Source organism: Anopheles nili, chromosome X, assembly GCF_943737925.1.
Source record: "Anopheles nili chromosome X, idAnoNiliSN_F5_01, whole genome shotgun sequence".
Lineage (NCBI taxonomy): Eukaryota > Metazoa > Arthropoda > Insecta > Diptera > Culicidae > Anopheles > Anopheles nili.
In genome coordinates this window covers 5,944,324-5,966,074 of record NC_071293.1, presented here as the reverse complement: position 1 = coordinate 5,966,074, position 21,751 = coordinate 5,944,324, and the positions used below count along the sequence as shown (strand labels likewise).

Sequence of the window (21,751 nt, the reverse complement as noted above, 5' to 3'; positions counted from 1 at the left end):
AAAATTCTCTTTTTCGATAGCATTTTAAGTGAAAACGAAGTGAAATACATTGCGTGGTGTTCGTTAGCATAGGTTTAGTCACACGCTTGGGGTTAGAAATCCGAGCGATCGATTATGGGTTTCCACTGAAATGGCGTACAGTTGAGCGAAACAAGCAAAATTTCGGCAGCGCCTGAGCGAGCGTGTTGTTACAGCTTGGCGTTGGTGTGAAAGAGCACACATGACGCTCCACAGAGAGAGCCAGTGCGATCGCGCGAGCGAGAAGGGAATGCACGGCCATGCCACAGTTCTTGCTTGGAGGCCATTGCAGTAGGGCCCTTAGCTGTTGAAATAAAATATTAGCGATAGAGAATTCCGGGGGCGAACGAGCAAAAATCGCATCAAATGTAAGTCCAAGCTTTTCTAAGGCGGAAGCCATTGCATGACACTACGCTTCCGGAAACAGCGGTATGCGGAGCTTGGTGTGCTTTTGAATTGGTATTCAAAGATGGCCGCTGCTTCCAAAAAACCGTTGACAATAACAATCGCCCTTTGTTAACGAATGTGTCGGTAGAGAGGGTCCGGCAGCTATCGCCCACTAAAACGCGTTTCAGCTCCGGCTGGTGTGAGTGTGTGCCGTGAGGGTAGATTTCTTGAGAAAAAGAACCAAAAGAGAAAAAAAAAAGCTTCCGCAACAAGCAACCTTCGCATCGAAAGGCGCAACCATTATCACCGGTCAACTCGTGAGCGGTAGCGTCTGTCAAACGTCAAACCAAACCGAACCGTCGAAGGTAGATGTGGTGCATGTTCGTACAAGCTCCGTCCAGGTAGATGAAAATACGTTGCCAAGCGAGCACACTCGTTATCCAGCCAGACCCAAGCGGTCCAGGGCGGTAAGTCTCATAAGCTATAAGCGCCTCTGGCAGTGCTGCATCGGAACGCGAACAAACGGAAGTCTGCACTTGCCGCCGCCATGTTGCAACAGTGTCGCTGCCTGTGAAAGCATCGCTAACCGCCGAGAAGTTATTCGCGTTTCTTTTCTTTTTCTCTCTTCTTTCTGTTTCAAAAGCGAACGAAGACAAAAAAGAACACAGTTGCGTCTGGGTTTGCACATTCCGCTTTGATGCTTGCGAACGTGCGCGCGTGTGTGCGTGCGGGGGCATTACAAAAGAGCTAGTGATAGATGCACCACCGATCCAAGCCAGGAGCATATGTGTGTGTGTGGTGAATGTGGCCTGTGTGAATGCATTTGATAATTATTGGTTTGTGACCGGAGACTGGCTTTGAACTCTGTCGCAGAAATGGGTTATGGTTCGCAGAAAATGAGCTCGCACAGACAGCGGCGGCCATGTTTTGCGACGTTTCGAAAAGAAGCCCCGAGAAGATGGGCTGCACTCTTCTCGCAAACTGTCAGTGTGTGCGTGTACGTGCGTGTTCGGTCTTGTTCCACTTGGTTCGTGGGGGGGACAAGACCTCACAAGCAAGCGATATCGGATGTCGAAGGGTTTTTTTGCTCGATTCGCGGATATATGGCTGGTGCAAAATGGGAGCTAGGGTTTTTTTTCTTCTTTCGCTCAACTTTCGCCTTGGCCCTTCTTGAAAGATATACTTATTGATGTTGGTTTTTTTTTCCGTTTCATTTCAGCTCGCCTGCCGGTTTGTGAAGGCGTGACAGAAGAGTTCAACTCCCGGACGGACGCTGTTTCGGTGTGATTTAAGTGAACGAGATAACGAAAAATATTGTACAGATCTTCTTCAAAGAGCGCACCAGGTGGTGGGAGAGAGAGAGAGAGAGAACTCGAGGCTGTAGTGAGGATTGAGGGGGAGTTGGGGGGAGGCAACTCCCCCATTTTTTACATCAATTTCCGGTAGAACCACAAACATCCCACGCGCGATTGAACACCCGGGGGAGAGCGTGTTAGCTACGCAGCAAGTCAGCTGCAATCGCAGCTGATCATTGCGTTTTCATAAATTCAAAAGAAAAATTTACTTAAAATAAAAACCCCCGATTAAACTTCGGACCGGGCGGAGAAGAGGGCCGGCGATTTGCTCTCCCGGCAGGCGGGTTTTGCCCGGTCCCGTATCGAGAGGTGTTCCGAGTAGTGAAATAAAAAAAACGTACAAAACAGCCAGTAAAAATGGAGGTCGAATGTCCCGTTTGCACGCTCTACCTCCGGTCCGGCATGAATTTGGCCGAGCACCTGGACACGCACCCGAAGGAGAAGGTCATCAAGGCGCTGGTGACGATGTCGATGCGGCAGGGTGCGATGTCGGAATGTGCCATGGGGTACAACGAGCTGGATATGGAGGAAGCGGACTCGTACGAAGCGCCAGTTCAGTCGTCAGTGCGTTCCACCGACCGGGGAACGACCGCGGCCACCGGAACCGGGGACACAAGCTTGCGGATCTACGACACCCAGACAGCGCAAGCCGTGATCGTGGATCCTGCCGTCTTGACCACATCCAACACGGTGCAAGCAGCACCCGGCACATCGTCCCAGCTCGCGCTGCTGCGGACGATCAATGTAAACGGGCAGCCAAGCTATCAGTTGAATAACGTAACGTTTGTAAAGCGGGAAGCTGTCCAGCTGCCTTCTACGATGCCTCCATCAGCGGCACCGGTAGTTCAACAGCCAGCAGCATCAGCACCAAGTCAGCTGGTGGGCGCTACATCCAGTAGTGGACCTATTTCCGGTGTACACACCGAGCTAGCGACGGTTACGGTAACCACAACGGGTGCGGGGGCGGGTGCGTCTACCTCCACCACCGTGTATCCGCGTTACACCAACGAACTGTACTCTGGACCACCGCCTCCGTACAGCACCGCCATAACGTCCTCGGTTACTAATCAGATGACGCAAATCCAGCAGGAACCGCAACAGTATCAGCTACAGCAGGTTCCACCGCAACAGCAGCAGGTTCAGCCGCAACAGCAGCAGATTCAGCCGCAGCAGCAGCAGCAGATTCAGCCACAACAGCAGCAGATTCAGCCACAACAGCAGCAGATTCAGCCACAACAGCAGCAGATTCAGCAGCAGGTTCATCCGCAACAGCAGCAACATCAGGTGCAACCGGTGCAACAACAGCAGCATTTTACGCGCACTTCAGCGGTTGATAACCTCGCATCGATGGTTGGTCATGCGCCACAGAAAATCCAGCTTTCGACCCATACAACTGCCACCCTGCTACCGCCGGTCGTCCCCACAAGCGTGGCCGGGCAAGCGTCCTCGGCTAAGCCAAGCTACAACGAACCATCGACGTCCGCGTTTAAACATTACGCAACTCCACCGCACCGGCCATACGATCAGGTGAATCGATTGACCACGCACATCCCGCAACCAGCTCAGCTGTCCGCAACCTTCGGTGATACGCTGCACGATGGCTTGCTCAACTCAAGAATGCAACCGAGCCGTCAGGTGCACCCGATTGCGTACACCACTCAGAAACCCATGTACGAGCAGGCGAATACTAACCTTCAACCGGTGGTCAATGCCAGTGCCACCTCCACACCGAAGCCGAACGATGTGAAGGTGTTGAGTAATGTCAAGCTTCAGGATGGCACGAAGGGATTCCCCAAAATTCTTATGCAACTCGAGGCCGGTGAGATGTCGATTCTTGGCGATAAAACGACCATAATTCCGGGTTCCTCTACAGTTCGCGCGGCAGCATACGCTCAGAATGCATCGAATCGGATTCTCCTGCCGATGGTAAAGCCAGAGTATGTGGGGGTGTGTGGTGAGGGTGTCCCTGACCACCAGCCGAATTCGGTTTTCGCATCCGCTCCGACAGGACAACCGTTAGCGGGTGTGCCAGTTTGTGCCACATACGAGCAGGGCATGGAGGAAGCCGAATTGCAGGTGATGCCACCGATGCAACCGATGCAATTGATGCAGCCGATGCAACAAGAGCATGAAGCGTTGTACGAACAGTCACTTAAGCGCACACGGTATTATATATCGGATTCGAAGGTTGAAATCTTGCCGGAAAAGCTGCCAGTACCCGGGACAACGACGATGACCGTCCAGGGGCCGGTAGGGGCTCCACCAAAGCGGCCATCCTCATCAGCGGGTGGTTCCGGAAGCAGTGCAATGATGACCAGCGTCATCCGGTTGACTCCACAATCACCGTCTGGACAGGCGGTTATCGGTTCGCAGCGTCTCGCAAATGCGTCGGATGTTGCTGGCCATCACCCCCACACTACCATCAGTGCCACCGGGCATGTGTCCGGTACCCCGAAACAGGCCAAACCGAACGATAAAGCGTTGTTTTTTCCAGTCGAAGACAAAAAGCCGGGCACGCCGCTTCACACCGAACTGCCCCTGACTGCCGGATCGGACAATACGGCATCGCAGGGTAAAGGACAGCCGATGAAAATGGGCCGAAGCGCTGCGGTGACGTTTGACGAGCTGTCACCGAATGATGCCGGTACGAGTGGCCTTTCGCCTGGTGGTGACACCATCACCGGACGCCAGCCGAAAAAAGCGTGCTTTCGGCAACCGAAAAAGCTCTCCGTTAAGCTCCGCCGACCGCTCGATAATGCGGCCGCCCAAACGGCACCGGGTGCAACAGGTACGACCCACGCGGACGACGAGTGCGCCACACCAATCGTGTCACTGACCGTGGTGTCACCGAGCAGCGCGATGGCGCCGGCAGAACAACCGGCGAACGTTACGACGACGGCCGTAATTCAAAAAACGGATGCCAATCGCCACGATGCCAATCGCCACGAAGCCGGTGCGGATAATGAGTCGAAAACGGGCCTCCCGTACACGGTGCAGGACGTGAAAGGGGTGCTGATGAGCGGAAACCTTCCGCTGCAGACACTAATCAAGCAAGAGCACGCGCAGCTGGGTTTTCACAAGCCAATCCCGGGGTTGGCTTACAGTGCGGTGCCACCACCGGGGTTTCCCGGGCTCCCGGGAAGCTCGGTCACGATTCTTCAAACGAACGTCAGCGTCGGCTCACGCCGGCTGTCCGAAATCGACATCGGGGGGTACAACATTTCGTACTTAAGTGAAACCGGTCACACGCTGTACCAATCGCATCCGGTGAAGCCCGAGATTGTCCGTCCCCAGGACGTTAGACCGAAGGCATTGACAGCGGAGGCGGCACCGGCGGCGGTGGAGTTGGTGAAAAAGGCAGCCGCGCTGGCGGTAACCGTGCCGGAAGCGAACGCGGACGATTTCCTCGACGAGCAGGAGGCGGAAGAATACGAGGAAGCGGAACCGGAAGAAAAGGACGATTTCGAGGAAGAGTACGACGATGAGGAGGAAGATGACGATCCGTACGATGGACCGTATGCGGATGATGATGCTGACTTTGAGGATGAGGAAGACGACGAAGGTTACGATGAGTTCGCCGAGGATGCCGGTGGCCGCTCGACAAGATCCCGCTCGCGTTCCCGTTCACCGCATGCGGGCAAGCGCCGCACGTTGCTGGGCGAGCTGGCAAAGGCGCGGCTAGCGAAGGAGGGTTTCCGGGCGATTAGCAGCGAGCAAGTTGAAAAGGTGGACAGTTCCTCGGATGATGCTGCAAGCGAGGGTAAAATCGATCGGAAGCGGTCGAGCTCGGTGAAGGGTCCGCTATCGCTTCCACCAACCGAAACAATCGCACGGTCCAGCTCGGTCACGCCGGATGAAGAAAAGGATCTCCTTGAGGCGGGTCCGTCATCGCGCAATTTGCCCCAACCCGCCATTCCGGTGCCGAAGGTGCGCATCCGTCCGGCGGGAGATTCGTGGCGGCGTGAAAATTCGTACCCCCGAAGCACTCAGCAGTTGCCGCTGAATGAGGGTAGCAACCACAGCACACGATCGGTCAGTGGTGGGACGAGCTTGCGGCAGGATTTCCTCGAAGCTGGCCCATCGTCGCAGCCAAATCAGGCGGCCACCGGATGCTTCCTGCTGAAGACGTTCCTGCGCGAGGAGCAACAGGTTTCACGCACGGAACCACCGCCCGGTGTTACCCTGTCCTGGTCGCTGGTTGGTGGTGCACCGAAGGGTACGGAAGGGACGGCACCGGCGATTCCACCCACCATTGGGAAGACGGAACGGTGTGATGTACCGAATGATGACAGCTCGTCGTTGTTTCTTGATCTAAGCACGCGCAAAACGACACTCCACACCTCAAACGAGGGTGGTGGGGGGGTTTCTTGTCATACCACCCCCACCAGTTCGTCGCTTTCGTCGAGCGCCTCCGCCAGCATGGAGCGGGCACCATCGACGGAAAGCCTTAACATCCGTACGGACGAGAAAATGCCCGCGAAGGGGGAAATTTCTGAGCAGGAAAGCAACGGCGATATGGACGTGACATCGTGGAATCGGGTAATCCACAAGCCCTCCCCTCTGCTGGTGGGGTGTGTGTGTGTGTGTGTGAAATATATGTCCTTTAACGAGCCTTTTTCTTTCGCTCACGTTTTGCAGCAGCTGTACGCCGCCGGAGAGAATATGTCGATTTATCCCAGCTCGTACGACCTTTCGACGGCACAAGAGTGCTGGAATTTGAGCAGCCGCAATCAGGCACCGTTCGCGTCGATCGCGGATTCGGCCGTCCAGCTCTTTCATCCTCACGCCACCGGTGGTAACGCTCCACACGCGCCCACCAACAACCAGTACGTGATCCCGCGGATGGCATTGTAGGTGTTTTCAACCCCCCCCCCCCCCCCCCCTGTTAAAGCGCTTTTTAGCACTTTTCTCAATTCATAATCTTCCATGTTTTCGGTGCAGTCAATTCGCGTCCGGTTCCCACCAGCAACCGCAAGGGCAACCCGCCGATAGTGACACGGACGATGAGGACGAAGACGCGCAAGCGTGCACGATGAAGAACGCCATCGCAAGAATGTCCTTCGACGTCGTGTGCTCGCAATTCCAGCAGGCGGATGGCACATTCGGGGAGCTTGATCTGCTGGGTCGGCAGCAAGCGAGTGAGGCGAAGTACACGGACACGACATGCGTTGCCGGGACGTCCTACTTCGGGATGACGGCCACCGGGCTGGCGATGGTGCCCAGTGTGCACGGTGGTCGCGATATGTTGCATGACCGTGCGTCAACCCCGAAAGCATCCGGCAGTGCTGGACCGCGTCCGTACAGTTGCGCGGTTTGTCCACTAACGTTCAGCACGCAGAAGCAGCGCCGGTTGCATTTAAGCCAGCACTCGGATGGGCTTGTTGAGCCGTACGATCAGGAGCCGCAACAGCGCCTGGAAGGTGCACCATTGAAGCGGCTAACAACGGCGGTGGTGATGAACTACTTCTGGGTGCGAAGGGAGATCCTGCGAAAGTACGGGCCGGCGATGAGAGACGCCAATGCGAGCACTTCGGCGCTGACGAGCAGCTCGACGGTGGTGAACATAACCTCAACAAGGACGACCACGTCCGAGCTGCAGGAGGATGAAATGGTTGAGGAAAAATCGCTGGTCGTGGCATCGATGGCGGCATCCGGTAGTGGGGTCGAATTTGGCGAGCTTACGCGGTTCGTGGCCACACGCTATCGCATTTACGTGTGCAACGAGTGCCGAGGTGAGTTTAGCCGGTTCATTTCGTTCAACCAGCACCTGCTCGTGCACCCGGTCGAGTGTTTCGCGTGCGGGCGCAATTTTAAGCAGTGGCGCAACTTTACGCTGCACGTGAAGCGCCATCTTGGCGTCAAGGAGCACCAGTGCCGAACGTGCGGCAAGCAGTTTGTCATCAAGCAGAAGCTGATCGAGCACATGCGCATCCATACCGGGGTGGCACCGATCAAGTGCGTGCTTTGCAACCGGATGTTTAAGCGCTTTTCGAACCTGGCGCAGCACCGCAAGCGGTACCACATGAACCGTGGGCTCCCGAGGGATGAGTTCGTTTGCCAGCTGTGCGGGGAGGTGTTCTACACGGCCGCCAAGATGGAGTGGCACAAGGAAACGCACGAGAAGAAACCGAAGTCCTGCCCGTACTGCCGGGAGAAGTTCATCCACCGCAACAGCCTGACGCGCCACATCCGGCTGTCGCACACGGATAAGTACGCGAAGCTCGAGAACAAGACGGAACCGTGCACGGTTTGCCAGCAGCCGTACACGAAGACGAGCATGCGCCGGCATCTGGAGACGCACACCACGGAGCGGATGGCGTACGCGTGCGGCATCTGTAACAAGCGGTTCACGACGAACTGGAACCTGAAGCAACACAAGTGGACGCACGCCAACCCGACGCTGAAGCCGTTCCAGTGCTCGTACTGTCCGAGCGCGTTTGTGCGCGAGGCGGACTTTGTCACGCACGTGAACGCGCACCGTTCGATCCGGCCGTACACGTGCAACCACTGTGGGCGGCAGTTTATCCGGAAGTACAATTGGATTCGCCATACGCGCGAACACGAGCTGGATAAGGGCCATCGGTGTGATGTGTGCGGGCGCCAGTTCCACCGGAAGTACTATCTCACCGAGCACAAGCGCATTCACACCGGCGAGCGACCGTTTTCGTGCAATATCTGCGGAAAAACGTCCGCGACCAAGACGAACCACAACAAGCACCTGCGCATACATCACGCCCGTGATCCGCTGACGGCGGAAGGTTAAGTGGCCGATAGTTTTCCGTGTTCGTTAATTATGGGGAGCCGCGCCCCTCGCACTTTATTGATCTTCCTTTAATAATACGTTTTCTTGCGTTACACACCGATCCGAAGGATCGCAAATTTTCGATAGCTTAACCATTAGTTCGTCGGTAGTTTGCAGCTGTGTCTTGTTCAAAATAAGGCACGCGTTATTTTTTTTTCTTCGCTCTTCGAGCGTTCACATCTTATTCATTAACGCTCGAGTAGAGAGGTAGAGTTACTTGACGATTTTTTTCCTTCCATTTCTCATATAATAATTTCGGTAATTTGTATGTTTGTTTCTTCTACCCAAAGATACTAGCGCAAAGGTAGGAAAAGAGACATGTCTGTAAGCGACGAGTAGGGTAACGAAGCTATAACGATAGCTTGTTGATTGAGTCTCTTACACACGTGGCTGCTAAGCCAAGATTAGCTTGCTTTTCCTTTAACGCTCTAAGAAGCACAGCACAACTATTGTTTATAACTGTCTTCTTATTCTCTTGTACTCGAACACACATAGTACAATTTTTGAAGACACAATACTAACAATTACTATTATTTATGATTTTTGTTACGTACAATTTAGGTTAAGTGTGGTTTAAGTTCTGCAACGAAGCTATCATTCGTTCGCAAAAGCCCCAAGCAGCAGCTTAACGCGAGTAATTTACATCAGTTACAGTAAGGAACCTTTTCTTTGGAATAGGTTTCCGGGTGCCATTCGGCGGTTACGGTGGACCGCAAGAATTTCACCCAGCGAACGCGGAACTAGGGCACATTATTAGTTTGGTTGCAATAAAACGCCGGCAAGAGCTTTGCCGAGCATGGTTAATATATTAGAAACGAGAGCGAGAAGAGGATGAGGGAGATTCATATCCAATGGCCATTCTATTCGACCCAAGCTAAAGCCAGTTTGGCTGGGGAAAGAAGCGAAGGCCAAGTGCCCCTTCTAGCTAAAAAGGATGTACACTAAATGTACACAGGAATTCATATAAACCTACCGTATGCAAGATTAGCATTAATATCAGTAACATTTGTAAGGAATTTACTATCGTTAAGAACGTCGAACATAGCGTTTAGATTTAAATCATATAATCGATATAAATTTCATAGCAGCTCTCAAGATTAGTAGCAGTAACGGGGTTGCACCAAGCCGTGTGGATTGGTGCAAGTGTGTAAGATTCAACGGAACAGACAAAGTGCTCTCCAGTTGCATTACTTCTTCAACCGAAGTGCTGCAGAACTATCAGCACGGTTGTGGAGAAGAAGTAATGTGGCCTAAGACATTTGGCTTAGTTCAGGATGAATCTTTCAAGTACGTAGCGCAGTGAGTTTTTTTTTGATTTTATTGATAGACAACACAAATTGGTAGTAGACAGTTAGAGTTATAGAGGAACAAAAAAGCTGCATAATTTCCATTGCCACACAAGTTAATTAGAATGGAATCTATTGGAACAAACACACTGCATGTGTGAACAATACTTCCTGTTTTGTACAACTACTAGAGTAATGTTTAAACGAATAAGAGTTGACTATGCAGGGTGAGACAAATAGAGTAACGAGTACGAACATCCTTAGGTACGCAGATCGGAAATCCTTTAGTGCGCCAACAAAATCACCTGCGCACCGTGAGCGTTTTATAATTATCAAATATAACTTCACAGGCTAACGGAGCCGATATTCATTTACTATAATCCTTTAATTTTCCGTAAGACGTTCCTTCGATAGCTCCCGCTGGGGAGTAAGATTTTTTTTCCTTTTGGCTCCGACTTCGTAGAAGCAGTAATTTAAGAGCGAGAGACACCAGGGACAGAACTTATCACATAATGCAATTTTCCATCTTTATGCATAAACTGTTGCCCTGAATTGTAGACGTACGAAAAATCACCGTTTGTGTGACACAATCAAATTTTTCCATTCTTAAAAAAACATTAAATTTTTGTTAAAACGAACCGTAAATGGTTGGGAATTTAGAGGAGCTTTTTTTTTTGATGTTTCCCCATCAGTTTTACTCTCCGTTGGAGCGCATTGACACAAAACAGAACATCGCGATCGGTTAATCGTACTCGGACATGATAGTAGGGTATCAATTATCGTTTTTCTATAGCTAGGCGTATATGAGATAACCACAATCAACGGCAAATTGAAACTGTAATTAAAGGTACACAGCGCATCCCAGACACAGCACATGCGAAGAGAACTGAACTAACGGCCTGCCGAGACGGTGCCAGGCGCAGAATTATCCGGAGATCCGTATCCTTGAACGAACTACAACAAGGACACCTACGATGCATTTGAAGTGTAGGACAAAAACGGCCGGAAATTATCCTAAATCACAATTAGATTGTTAGTATGAGCACGTGTGCGTGTGTGAGGGAAGGTTTTGCGCGTGACCATGTATATATATATATATACATATTTATACGCCTAATATTCATATCTCACTTTCTCGTTGTTTGTTGTGAAAAATGTCACATCTTTTTTGAGCTACGCATAGAGACAAAGGGTCAACGCAGGCGAAGGAGATGGAGGTTTGAGAGAGGGTGCGTGTGAGAGAAGACAAAAGAAATACGGAACAGAATTACAGCGAAAAACCTATGTACCATATGCATGCAGAAAAAGACGACACACTCAAACAGAGCGAGTGGGTAGAAGAATGATTAAAAGCGTAATTTAGAGGTATCTGAATTAAAAGACAAACCGAACTACAGAGAATTTACTAGTTCGCGTAATGAAATCAAATGGGATCGTCGAAACGGAATTACAGCCGACAAATAAAAATGTATTAAAATAAAAACGCGTTCAATTTGTTTCTTTTTTTTTGTGGCTGTTATTCTCTCAAGACTGTTCGCGGCTTTATTAGCGTAGGTGCACGCAAGATGGCGCCAAATCGTACCCTTGGCGGAATTTCACCATCCAGAACGGGTTTTCCCCGGCCACCGAAACCACACCAACTCAACCCCAATCGCACCCACACCAACAGCGAGCCCGATCGCGAGCACATAAAACGCAAACTGCAAGTCCTGCACCGTGAGGACCTTAAAGTTCGACTCCATCATGCCCCGGACAACGCGCCAATCCCGCAACGTCCACTCGTAGCGCGCTTCCTCAATCCAGTGGTCCACCAAACCACCGCCAACCATCCGCAACAACACCCGGCTGAATAATTCTCCAAACACCGACCGGCGAGGGACAACGTACGCCAGGTTGTACGTCCGCGGACACTCCGGAACCATGTGTAGCTGGCGTGTGGTCATGTAGATCGCATTGTCGAGTGCGAGCGTCGTCCGGCGGGTTACCGTTGCGATGTTACCGAGCCTTGCAACCCGCGCCAGCATCGATTCCTGTGCCGGTAAATGGCGCATGCGACCACGCAGGGATTCCATCAGCCGGCTGTAGTTGACCGGAAACACGTCGTCGAGAAATCCGCGATATTTCACCGGTATCAGCATACCGGTCGCGTCAAGCTGCTGGAGAGAATTGACGTCCCGGTGGTACAGTGGGTTAACGAACACGGCCGCCAAACCGGACTGGTACAGTGACACGAAGATGAGGCTAACGAGCAGCAAACCGGTGAGAAAGAGCCGCTCAACACCGGAACGTGTGAACCGCAGGTAGGGTGCGCTCACGAGCAACACGAACGTGTCGATGTACAGCTGCCAAACCAACCGCCCTGTGGTTGCGTCACGGCTCAGGTTTCGTGGGAGGTTAAAAAGAACCGCGAGCCGTTGCCGGCGTGACCAAAGCCCACCTGCCGGACCTGGACGGAGGCGGCAGACAAGGCAACGTAGCGCACACCAAACGCCGGCAGAAAACACCCCGAGCAGGCACAGCAACGCCCAGATATCACCGGGAAAGATGTACAGCGGTAACAGCGCCTCCGGGATACGGCTGGCTTTCTTCACCAAGCAGCAAACCGCGTCCGAGTACACACCGGGCGTAAAATCAACGTCCCGGGTGGCGTAATCCTTGATGAAGAACCCCGTGAAAACGATGTCGACTTCACGCCGGATCAGCCGGCCAAGCGCACCAGAGAAGCTACCATTTGGGAGCCGATCTCCGAACAGATGTCGATCTGCTGGCACGTGCAGAACTGTGGGAAGAAAGCTCGAATTAGTTTCCCGGTCACGAGTTCTGTGGTGAGCTGGAAGGTGATAACTTACCGGTGACGTTTAGCGCACGGGAGAAGACATCACGAGCAGTTACATCCGCACCGTGGTAGAGTGGTCCGTCGTCGATTGGGTTGCTATACACGGAACGGAACACTTCGATTCGAAGCGGATAACCAGCAAAGTCGGCCGACGGCACACGGGGGAAAGGTGTCCAGGACTCGAGCTCTACCAACACACCGTACTCAGCGGAGGTTGTTCTTTGGAAGGGATCGTACGTGTACACTGCGTCACGTATCCTAACGTACACGCGAAATGCGCCACGTTCGAACCAAACGAGCTGGAGGAGTTCTAGCAGTTGGGTTCTCTCCACAGGCTCGGTTGAGTGAGTCGCCAACAGGTAGGTACCGGCGGGATCAAACAAACAGGAGGACTTCGTTAGGATGGTCATGTCACCATAAATTACGTAACCACCCTGTTGGTTCTCATCCCACCAAGACCGAAGTTTGTGCGCATTCTGTGGCAGGTAGCATGCTTCTTCCAGATTCCTGTTGCAGAGTGTCGACAAATCCACGTCGTACCAGCGAACGGTGTGATTTTTGAAGAACTTTTCGAGAGATCTTCTACCAGGCGTGTCCTCGTGGAAACCATTCACAATGTCAATGCGGTTGATTGTTGCAAAGACGCTTTCAAGTAGCTCATCAAACGGCTGCACATCCTGGGAGCTGTCTCGCACGTCCGTTAGGTCACATCCTGCTAAAGTGCAGATGTACAGCAGCGCAAGGATCGCAAGGAGCCGGTGTCGGGTGTGGGTGTGTTCCACGAGCCGGTCAAAACGTTGGAACATTGCGAACTAGCATCCATTCGCTTGACTGAGTGCCTTCGGACTCCCTGAATGCCAATCGACGATTGGCATTTTGTCGATACGGTAAGGACGAAAAGGCACGTATCCTTCCGGCGTAAATCTCTAGCTAGATGTATGCAGAAAATAAATACTCGTTACGACCGAAAATATGGCGGTCCCATCAATCATGCAGTCGGCAAACAGCGTGCCCAACTCGCAACACCCAGGAATGGCGAGGATGTCCGTAGCTGGGCGTTGATTCGTGGTCTATGTTGGTTTAATTATTCACTAAGGCACATTCGCTCTTTCTATCGACCGTCATTCACCCGGCGACGGTGCTGACGTGCCATTAGGTAGCCGAAATGGCACCATCAGTTGCCTGCGACAGCTGGGAAAGCTTCTCACGGTGGGTTGCATCGTTGCAGCACCTTGATTTTGCTCGTCACCGGCATGCAAGGACACACCGAATGGCGGGTAAAAGCGTGTTCGAATGGTAGGTGCTAGGGTTTTCCATCGCTTGCGTTCGATTTTATCGCCCGGTGCCACTCCCAGCTGGCCATGTCACACCCAATCGGACCGAGTTTGGTTATGGTTTGGTAGATATCCAGTGATTCACCGTCCGGGATCTCGTAACCAACGCGCAATCCGTGTGGGTTTGAGGGCGTTCGGCAGTCGTGCTGGGATTCCTTCCGGAGCACCCGGTCGATCTCTACCGACGAAAAGAACGCCACCGACTGGGGTAGGTCACGGAACCCGACGCTGGAACAACAAAAAGCAAGCATTAGAAGGAAACCAACTGCCAGTTAATCATCGCGGAAGAAACCTACCGATGAGCGCAAAACGCGCGTGTGAGCAGATTCGTCACGTGCATGGCCAATGCCGCGTGATTGGCGTACACTTCCGGCACCAGATAGCGTACCTCATCGTGGAAGCTTAAGCAGAATCGTAACCGACCACCGGATTGGCCACCCATCAACCAGCGCATGCACACGAGCATCAGGTGTAGGAAGTCGACGGCACCGCTTTGAACGACCCAATTAACGCGCGTTGGAAGGAACCGATCCTCACCACCCGGTCGAGGTTCAAGGGCTCGACTCAACCGACCACCAAGGAAGGGCGTAACCGGTTGCTCACATCCGGCGATCTCTTCAAGCCGGTTAAACATCGCACTCTCCGTACCACCGATCCAACGCGGCGGTTCAAACAACTCCCCAACCGCACGGTTGTAAACGCGCGCTAACCGAAGCGCTTCGTACGCGGAAGAATGCACCGGATGTCCCGCGTGTTGTTCCCGCACGTGGTCCCGCATCCGGAACACCCGGCGGCCCTTCGTAAGGGTGAACATTTTCGCCGCTTTCGAGCGTGCCTCGGCGTCGGTGAGCGTGGGATTGAATTGCTTCAGCAGCCGCTCAGAAAATGGCTGACCGGCACCGTAAATGCGCGCGTAATTCAGCACCTTCGCGTGGTCACGTGAGATCCCAACGGCTTGTGCCGTGACGCTGTGCATGTCCGTACGGCTCGCTTTAGTGCCACTTAGCGTCATCCAACCGAAGGGTGTTCCACCGTGCAGCTGGCCACTATCCTTTCCCCGTTTTGCTAGGGTTTCCGCAACATCCGCATCACCCAGGACGGACGCAATCCAAAGCTCCTGACTGTCGACATCAGCACCGACGAACCGAAACCCATCCGGAGCTTGCACCATCGCGCGGAGTTCCGATCCAATGCGTTCCCGTTGGGCATTACTCGCCGTCATCCAGGTTGGTTCCATCGCACGGCGAGTGAGCGTCCCACACACGACCACCTGCGGCAGGATCGCACCCATTCCCGTGCCGTACCACACAACCAGCTGGCCACGAATCCGGTCCCGATTGTTGCGCCAATACGACAACATCCGGGCGATTTCAACGACACGTTGAGCCGCACGTCCGTCACCTGCGAGCACGTTCTCGGAGAACTTCGCAAGGAAGTCACGCGAAAGCGGATTCCCAACACGATGCCCCGCGCCGTCCTTGTGCGGAAGCTTCAGGAAGTGGCAACAACCGGCCAGATCGACGTTACACCAAACACCCGAACCGGTGTAGCGGTTTTGCGACCGTTTGGAAGCCGCTCGGTAGTAATCTTTCCTGCTGATCGTTTGCTCAACGTGTTGCGCGAGTTGGTGCAGGGCTTCCGTACTCTCGTTCCGCGTGGCACCGGGTTGCTGGAGTTCCACCACTGGACAGGCAGCGATTAGCTGCTCGAGCGGAAGTTCCGGTTCCGCGTCCGTTGCGTTTTCATCTCGCTCGTGTTTGTACGGAACCAAAAATCCCCAACCATGACCACGCACGTAATGTAACGGGTATCCTTCCCAACTGAGGGACAGCAGTTTTGGTGCAATCTGCATACCGGTTCCAAGCTTCCCGGCAGGTCCCGGACACCAACCTTCCGCGGTTGGTTTGGAGCAGAGATTACGATACCATGCCGGGTAACCAGGTAGCAGGGGTCTTCTCGCAGGCAACCGATCTGCCAGCTCGTAAAGATACGCGAATTTTCCCGCCAACCGGTTCTCTTCACTGTCCTCCGTGGTTTCCGCTGGTTGTTCACGTTCCGGTGGCTGCTTAACGGGACGCTTCGTTTTGGTCGCCTTTAGTTTGAGCTCCTGCACGCTCCAGTCTTGATCCCACAGCCACAAATCCTTCCGGTAGGCGGCATCGTGCGCTAGAGCACATGCACTATCGGCTCGCTGTGCCAGCAGGTGTTTCGCTTCCAGATCAAGATCCTCGTACGCGAGGTCAGCTTCGGTTAGGTACCGGGACCAGTTGCCGTTTACCGGTAGATACGCGCTGCCCATCTCAAGCATGCCGGCTAGTGTGGCCGGATGTGGGAACCGTTCGAGGAACAATGGCCACAGCTGCAGGAGTACCGCTTTCGTCGCTAACACGTCTTCAGCGCAGTAACTCATTAGACTATCGAAATCCGCCCGCACATCCGCTAGGGAACCTTCCACGAAAGTGTCACGTTTGGTTTTTGTTAGCTGGCCACCACAGTAAAGTGCGTAGACATCAGCCAGGTTGTTGAGGGCGCTTCGTTCGCTCCAGTCCGTGTCCTCTGGGAGTAGTTGCTTGCTGGATTTCAACATCGCACGCTGGTAGCTCGTAATACCGCTAACGCACACGTGTAAGGACATCGTGTCGAGGAAACGGACTGCCGTCGGTTCCAGCCAGTATTGTTCGCGTGTCCGTGCCCGATCGTACGACACGTTGTGACCGATAATGACACGTGGCCGCTCGAATTGACCCGCATCATTAGTGTCCAGATCTGGCTCAAGGGGTATCAGGTCCCTTAACTGGTAATGCGCCTTCTCTCCAGTGTGTTCTCGTTCACGAATGTTCGTTGTCAGCGAAGCACTCGTCCAGGAGTACCAACAACCGCTGGTGCCGGTTGCGGTTGCCATAACAGGAGCCTGTCCTGCGCGTACACATACTTCCACGTCGAATACAAGCGCAGGCTCGTCGGGGTAGGGAACCGCACACGGTTCCCCCGTTACCGGATCATACCGCGTCCAGCCGGGTGTTCGCAACCACGTGGTTGGGATGGGTGATGTTGTTGCCGGAAGCTGGTCGATCGTCCTTCGATAAGGTGCACACTGCTCTTCGGCAATGGAATGAAAGTGGTCTTCTATGTTAGCACCACGTAGCGGTGGCAGTTTCAAATCCACCTCGGGTAATAGCACCGGTTTGGAAACGTCAATACCGTGGCGTAACAGTTCGTCTCGTAATGGCTGCACTAGCGCTGGATTGCTGGAAGTAGGTTGTACGGGATAATTGGGAAAAACTTGACGGTATAACGCCGCGGACAGCATCTGAATGTTCATTTCGTTCATTCGTGCACCATTCTGTTGGTCGTTGGTATGTGGATTCTCGCGGGCAGGTTTGTTGGCTGAACTGGGTTGTTTTATTCGTCGAATGGAGCTACGTGGCAATATCTCTTGATCTGATGCAGCTCCACTGCTGAACCATCGGTAGCGAATTAATGAACGCATTGCATAGAAATTTAAGCGCTTAAAATTAATTATCTAATGTTGACGCCATATAATATAGGTTATAATTTGTTTGTTTTTAAAATAACTGTCAGCTGTTGCCGGTACTGAATGGTGCATCCAAATTGCATTCACGGTCAACATTTTGACAACTCGAATCAAAACAAAACAAACGAAGCAAACAAAAATACATCTTTATTTTCTCGATTGTACTAGATTGAGATATAAGTGAATATTTAGATCAGACAGTAAAAAATATACATTATAGCAAATCAATTTATTTCTATAAGAATTCATAGCATTTACTTAAGAATTCAGCTGTAAAAAAAAATCATTTGCAAATGATTTGACATTGTGCCGATGGTCTCAATTGACAGCAGTTGGAACAAACTTTTGAACACTTCGCGCGTTTTCACAACAACTCCAAATCAAGCGGCTTCAAAGTTAAACATTCCAACGTAAGTTTTTCATTCTAGGCTGGAGAATATCGTTAACAGAGGATAAAATGCAACTATGATTCTGCTTAATATTCACAGGTCGTTTTATACATCGTGACGTTATTCTCTTAGTGGTCGGTATGGATGAAGTAATTCAGAATGTTTCGTTTCGCTTTCCTTGCCGTGAGAAGATAATTCATAAATTGTATCAGTACTACTGTACGGACGATCCGTTTCCACCTGCACTGTACATGTACGGCCAGACATCGACTGGAAAATGGTCGATAGTCAATGAAGTGCTGGATGAAATATCCTATTCTGGCCGGTGTAAATATGTTACACTGAACGCAATCAGCAGCTACACGAACAAAATCCTGTTCGAAACCATTGCGATGGGACTTATGGACTATGAACTTGGACCAGAAAATGATTACAAATATTGTCGAAAGCTTGAGTACATGAAGGATTTCCTGGCTGAGCTGCAGTTGCTCGATCCGTTAGTCTCGTACATCATTGCCATTAAAAACGCCGAGCGTCTTCGAGATATGCGGCACAATATATTGCCAATGTTTCTGCAGCTTCCTGAAGCCACCGGACTCAACATTTCTGTGGTGCTAATTTCATATCTTCCGTTTGAAAAGTTCTTTACCAAAACGGGTTTGCCACCTGTTGTGAAGCTTTTTGTTCCTGAGTACACTCGCGATGAAATGCAGCGTATTTTGCTGAATGATTTCAACGAGGTAAGTGCGATAGTTTTGCTGGTAGGATGCTTACAATTGAGAATACACCTAACGATCGTTTTTTATAAACCTAGATAATACAAGAGATCACCACATCTTATCGTACGGATGATACTACAGAGGTACAGCCTACTGCAGCGCTGACTGAGTATTTCTACAAAAACTACATCAGTATCTTTCTCGGCACTTTCTGGAAAGTGTGCCGCGATGCCAAAGAGCTACGCTTGGTAGCAAAAGAGTGCTTCAAACCTTATTACGCCCCGGTCCTGGATGGCACTATTGACGCGCACGACTCAATGAAGCTGTGGCACAACATATCGAAGGTAATGAAGACGTCTCTCGGCATTATCTACATGCGAATCGGGACGGTCAAGCCCACCGAAGGCCAGCAGGGGCTCGCACAGAACATTGAGCTTCCTTACTACGCCAAATACCTGCTGATTGCCGCCTATCTGGCCAGCCATAACGCTGCTAAAGAGGATCGCCGTTTGTTCATGAAAAACCACGGCAAGCAAAAGAAACGCCTCCAGTCGGTTAAGGCACGCGCGAAGGTGTCGGAAAAGATGGCTACGCAATTGGGACCGAAAACGTTCAACATCGATCGTTTGCTGGCGATTTTCTATGCCATTCTGGACGAAAAGGTGGGCCTAACATGCAATTTGTTGGCGCAAATATCCACGCTGGTGCATCTCAAGTTTCTAACGTTTACCTCAACCGACGCCGGCGTGCTTGATGGTTCGGCACGTCTTCAGTGCACGGTCGGAATGGACTTCATACTACAGATTGGCCGCATGGTGGGCTTCAATGTACGGCAGTATTTGTGTGATTTCTTTTAAGCGTGTATTATTTGCAATAAATATTTTGGTAAATCCGACACGTGAATTGTTTCGCAGAGCGTTGTATCACGCGAACGAAGCTTTAACAGACCATTCTGAAGCGTTTGGTCTTGGACAACGAGGGCGTACGGCACGCCGATAACGTCCAGGAGCTCGATTTGTTTCTGGAACCCGGTATCCGGTTGTTGATGCTGCTGGTCAGACGAACAATCCAGGACGGAGAACTTGCCTGCACGAAGCACGTTGGCGAGGTGTTTCGATAGATCGGCCATATCCTGCCGCAGGTTTTCATCTATGTAGAAAAAATAACCATAATAGAAATAAGTTATGACAATGAATATAATAAGATCAGAAGTAATTACCTTGCACGTGGCAAACAATGCCACACTTGAACGGAGAAATTTTGCGATGAATTTTAACGCATTTTTCTAACGGAGCACACTCCAGTGCGTCCATTAAAATGGCCAGTACAGCACGATCCAAGTTATGTCGAACGCGTACAATGGTAGGCCAAGTTTTCTCCTTTAAATACGCTTCCCGCACGAAGACGGTACGTGAAACTTCTTCACCGAGCTCACCAGCCTCTAGCTCTATCTGCTCAAGTTTAAACTCCGTTTCTGCCTCGGATCGTTCGAGAAACCGTGTGCATATCGAAACCGTTGTTTGCTTGCGGTTCTCATCACGTCGCATGTCGGAGATAAAATACCGACCGGGATCGACGGACAACCGCATCCACCAGATCTTGCGCTGGCGTTGCAGTTGATAAATGAATTGATTGGCCGTCTGCGATGGTACGAGATAGGTTGCGCAGAGCTCTGCTGTCACAGGAAGATTTACGGTAAACGTATCACCGAGCACAGCGTTATGGTCTGTTCGGTTCTGTTCTATCAACACACCCACCGGTATGTTAGCCGAATAATGCTTGTGAACGAAATCAAAATTTTCCGCTAAACTAATATTGTTACTACCGTTAAATATGGGAATGCTGGCTGTGCCAGATGACATGCTACCCATATGGTTCCATTCCGAGCGTAAATTATCGCGCAACATTTTCCCGACCGGAGTCAGGCTTAACCCATGTACTGTTTTATCTTCTATCATGAAATCTACAAACCTACTACGCTTACATGCAAGCAACAAGTCCCCAAAGCTTTTATACATTCGCGCCATCTCACTCTTGACGAAGGCAGATAATGTAAAGGGAACCAAAGATGATGCAATGATGGAATCTAAAGTTATGCTTGTTCGTGCTGGTCGAGGGGAATATTTCCGGGTGGTGCTACAAAATATTCTTCTTCTGTTAGGGACGCGTTCCGCAAAATATCTGCTTGGCAGTCGCCATCAGAAACAGTATCAGATCTCAGTACCAATTTTTCCTTCTCTAGCACACAATACAGCGGTTCTACACCCTCGGTTTCAATAGGTAGGATGCGCGAAGCGAACTCAATAGAGTCTTGGAGCGTTTGAAGAGCCTCGCTAGGGTGTGAAAAAAACGGTGAAATGTTTTTACTTTACAAATACCTACAACAGCGGCACTTAAACTTACCTGCTGTCCAGATCCACTAGCGATAACCGTTCTAAAAGCCGAACCGTTTGTTGATCGATGATTATTGATGCAGCTCCTTTTTCACCTCCACTTTTGCTCACTAAGAAGGTCCCATGCGGTTTTTGGGGCACTTTTGTTGGGTGTTGCAGGCGCCTTTCCGACCAGAGCCGGTCCTGATTGTTGTTTCCCCGAACGGGAGGTTGATGAGTGGCTTGAATCGTAGAGAAGCGTTTCAGTCCCACCCGTGACGCAATTCCACGCAACATGTTCAGTTTAACGATTTCGATAAACATTCGGCAGTCTGATTTTTTTTAACAATCCACTTTTAACTTTAGGTTAACTTTACTTGCTCTTGAAAATTATTTTTGGAAAATATATCATTTCCGGTTGGGGTCGGATTTTTTGTTTTGTTTTGAAACTGTCAGCAAATGTCAATGGATTCTGCTATGTCACATATTCGTCAATAAAAGCAACATACATAATATTTTGCATTTTCGTCAGTGACATAACTCTGCATATTTTGTGTTTATAAACAATCGACGAGCTCGGCCCAATGACACTAATCTAGTGAAACTACACCCAATAACATAGCTAGTTTAATTATTGAAAAAAATAATCGATATTTCCATCATTTATTTCTAAGAAGGAAAGATCACGTTAACGACGCATATCACAATCGATCAAATG

General features: G+C 51.2%; 6 protein-coding genes across 6 annotated transcripts; 2 read left to right on the top strand and 4 right to left on the bottom strand.

Moving 5' to 3' along the window:
• Positions 1–2,117: 2,117 nt before the first annotated feature.
• Positions 2,118–8,523, top strand: LOC128728544 (uncharacterized). Its single transcript, XM_053822172.1, has 5 exons — positions 2,118–2,897; positions 3,129–3,714; positions 3,769–6,299; positions 6,399–6,610; positions 6,702–8,523. The coding sequence occupies exons 1-5, from the start codon at positions 2,118–2,120 to the stop codon at positions 8,521–8,523; spliced, it is 5,931 nt and encodes a 1,976-aa protein (XP_053678147.1).
• Positions 8,524–11,443: 2,920 nt separating this feature from the next.
• Positions 11,444–13,490, bottom strand: LOC128728542 (uncharacterized). The gene is made up of 2 exons (XM_053822170.1): positions 12,698–13,490; positions 11,444–12,627 (listed from the first exon to the last, which is right to left on the bottom strand). The coding sequence occupies exons 1-2, from the start codon at positions 13,488–13,490 to the stop codon at positions 11,444–11,446; spliced, it is 1,977 nt and encodes a 658-aa protein (XP_053678145.1).
• A 497-nt stretch (positions 13,491–13,987) lies between these two features.
• LOC128728540 (DNA polymerase subunit gamma-1, mitochondrial) lies at positions 13,988–17,508 on the bottom strand. Its single transcript, XM_053822168.1, has 2 exons — positions 14,315–17,508; positions 13,988–14,246 (listed from the first exon to the last, which is right to left on the bottom strand). The coding sequence occupies exons 1-2, from the start codon at positions 17,506–17,508 to the stop codon at positions 13,988–13,990; spliced, it is 3,453 nt and encodes a 1,150-aa protein (XP_053678143.1).
• Positions 17,509–17,948: 440 nt separating this feature from the next.
• Positions 17,949–19,518, top strand: LOC128728651 (origin recognition complex subunit 5). The gene is made up of 2 exons (XM_053822283.1): positions 17,949–18,682; positions 18,757–19,518. The coding sequence occupies exons 1-2, from the start codon at positions 18,083–18,085 to the stop codon at positions 19,516–19,518; spliced, it is 1,362 nt and encodes a 453-aa protein (XP_053678258.1). The 5' UTR covers positions 17,949–18,082.
• Positions 19,515–20,688, bottom strand: LOC128728652 (DNA polymerase subunit gamma-2, mitochondrial). Its single transcript, XM_053822284.1, has 2 exons — positions 19,881–20,688; positions 19,515–19,810 (listed from the first exon to the last, which is right to left on the bottom strand). The coding sequence occupies exons 1-2, from the start codon at positions 20,686–20,688 to the stop codon at positions 19,515–19,517; spliced, it is 1,104 nt and encodes a 367-aa protein (XP_053678259.1).
• A 25-nt stretch (positions 20,689–20,713) lies between these two features.
• Positions 20,714–21,357, bottom strand: LOC128728650 (glutamyl-tRNA(Gln) amidotransferase subunit C, mitochondrial). The gene is made up of 2 exons (XM_053822282.1): positions 21,065–21,357; positions 20,714–20,994 (listed from the first exon to the last, which is right to left on the bottom strand). Exons 1-2 carry the CDS (start codon positions 21,355–21,357, stop codon positions 20,754–20,756), a joined length of 534 nt encoding a protein of 177 aa, XP_053678257.1. The 3' UTR covers positions 20,714–20,753.
• Positions 21,358–21,751: the final 394 nt, after the last annotated feature.

Excerpts from the sequence above, each read along its gene's own strand:
- LOC128728650 (XM_053822282.1), bottom strand. The coding sequence starts at position 21,357 with ATGTTTATCGAAATCGTTAAACTGAACATGTTGCGTGGAATTGCGTCA. Across the intron at positions 20,995-21,064 it reads CTAGTGGATCTGGACAGCAG|CGAGGCTCTTCAAACGCTCC; the intron begins GTAAGTTTAAGT and ends TTCACACCCTAG.
- LOC128728540 (XM_053822168.1), bottom strand. The coding sequence starts at position 17,508 with ATGCGTTCATTAATTCGCTACCGATGGTTCAGCAGTGGAGCTGCATCA. Across the intron at positions 14,247-14,314 it reads CGCGCGTTTTGCGCTCATCG|CGTCGGGTTCCGTGACCTAC; the intron begins GTAGGTTTCTTC and ends TTGTTGTTCCAG.
- LOC128728652 (XM_053822284.1), bottom strand. The coding sequence starts at position 20,688 with ATGGCGCGAATGTATAAAAGCTTTGGGGACTTGTTGCTTGCATGTAAG. Across the intron at positions 19,811-19,880 it reads CATTGTTTGCCACGTGCAAG|ATGAAAACCTGCGGCAGGAT; the intron begins GTAATTACTTCT and ends TTTTCTACATAG.
- LOC128728651 (XM_053822283.1), top strand. The coding sequence starts at position 18,083 with ATGGATGAAGTAATTCAGAATGTTTCGTTTCGCTTTCCTTGCCGTGAG. Across the intron at positions 18,683-18,756 it reads TGCTGAATGATTTCAACGAG|ATAATACAAGAGATCACCAC; the intron begins GTAAGTGCGATA and ends TTATAAACCTAG.
- LOC128728544 (XM_053822172.1), top strand. The coding sequence starts at position 2,118 with ATGGAGGTCGAATGTCCCGTTTGCACGCTCTACCTCCGGTCCGGCATG. Across the intron at positions 2,898-3,128 it reads TTCCACCGCAACAGCAGCAG|AAAATCCAGCTTTCGACCCA; the intron begins GTTCAGCCGCAA and ends CATGCGCCACAG. Across the intron at positions 6,611-6,701 it reads GTGATCCCGCGGATGGCATT|TCAATTCGCGTCCGGTTCCC; the intron begins GTAGGTGTTTTC and ends TTTTCGGTGCAG.
- LOC128728542 (XM_053822170.1), bottom strand. The coding sequence starts at position 13,490 with ATGTTCCAACGTTTTGACCGGCTCGTGGAACACACCCACACCCGACAC. Across the intron at positions 12,628-12,697 it reads CCGTGCGCTAAACGTCACCG|TTCTGCACGTGCCAGCAGAT; the intron begins GTAAGTTATCAC and ends TTCTTCCCACAG.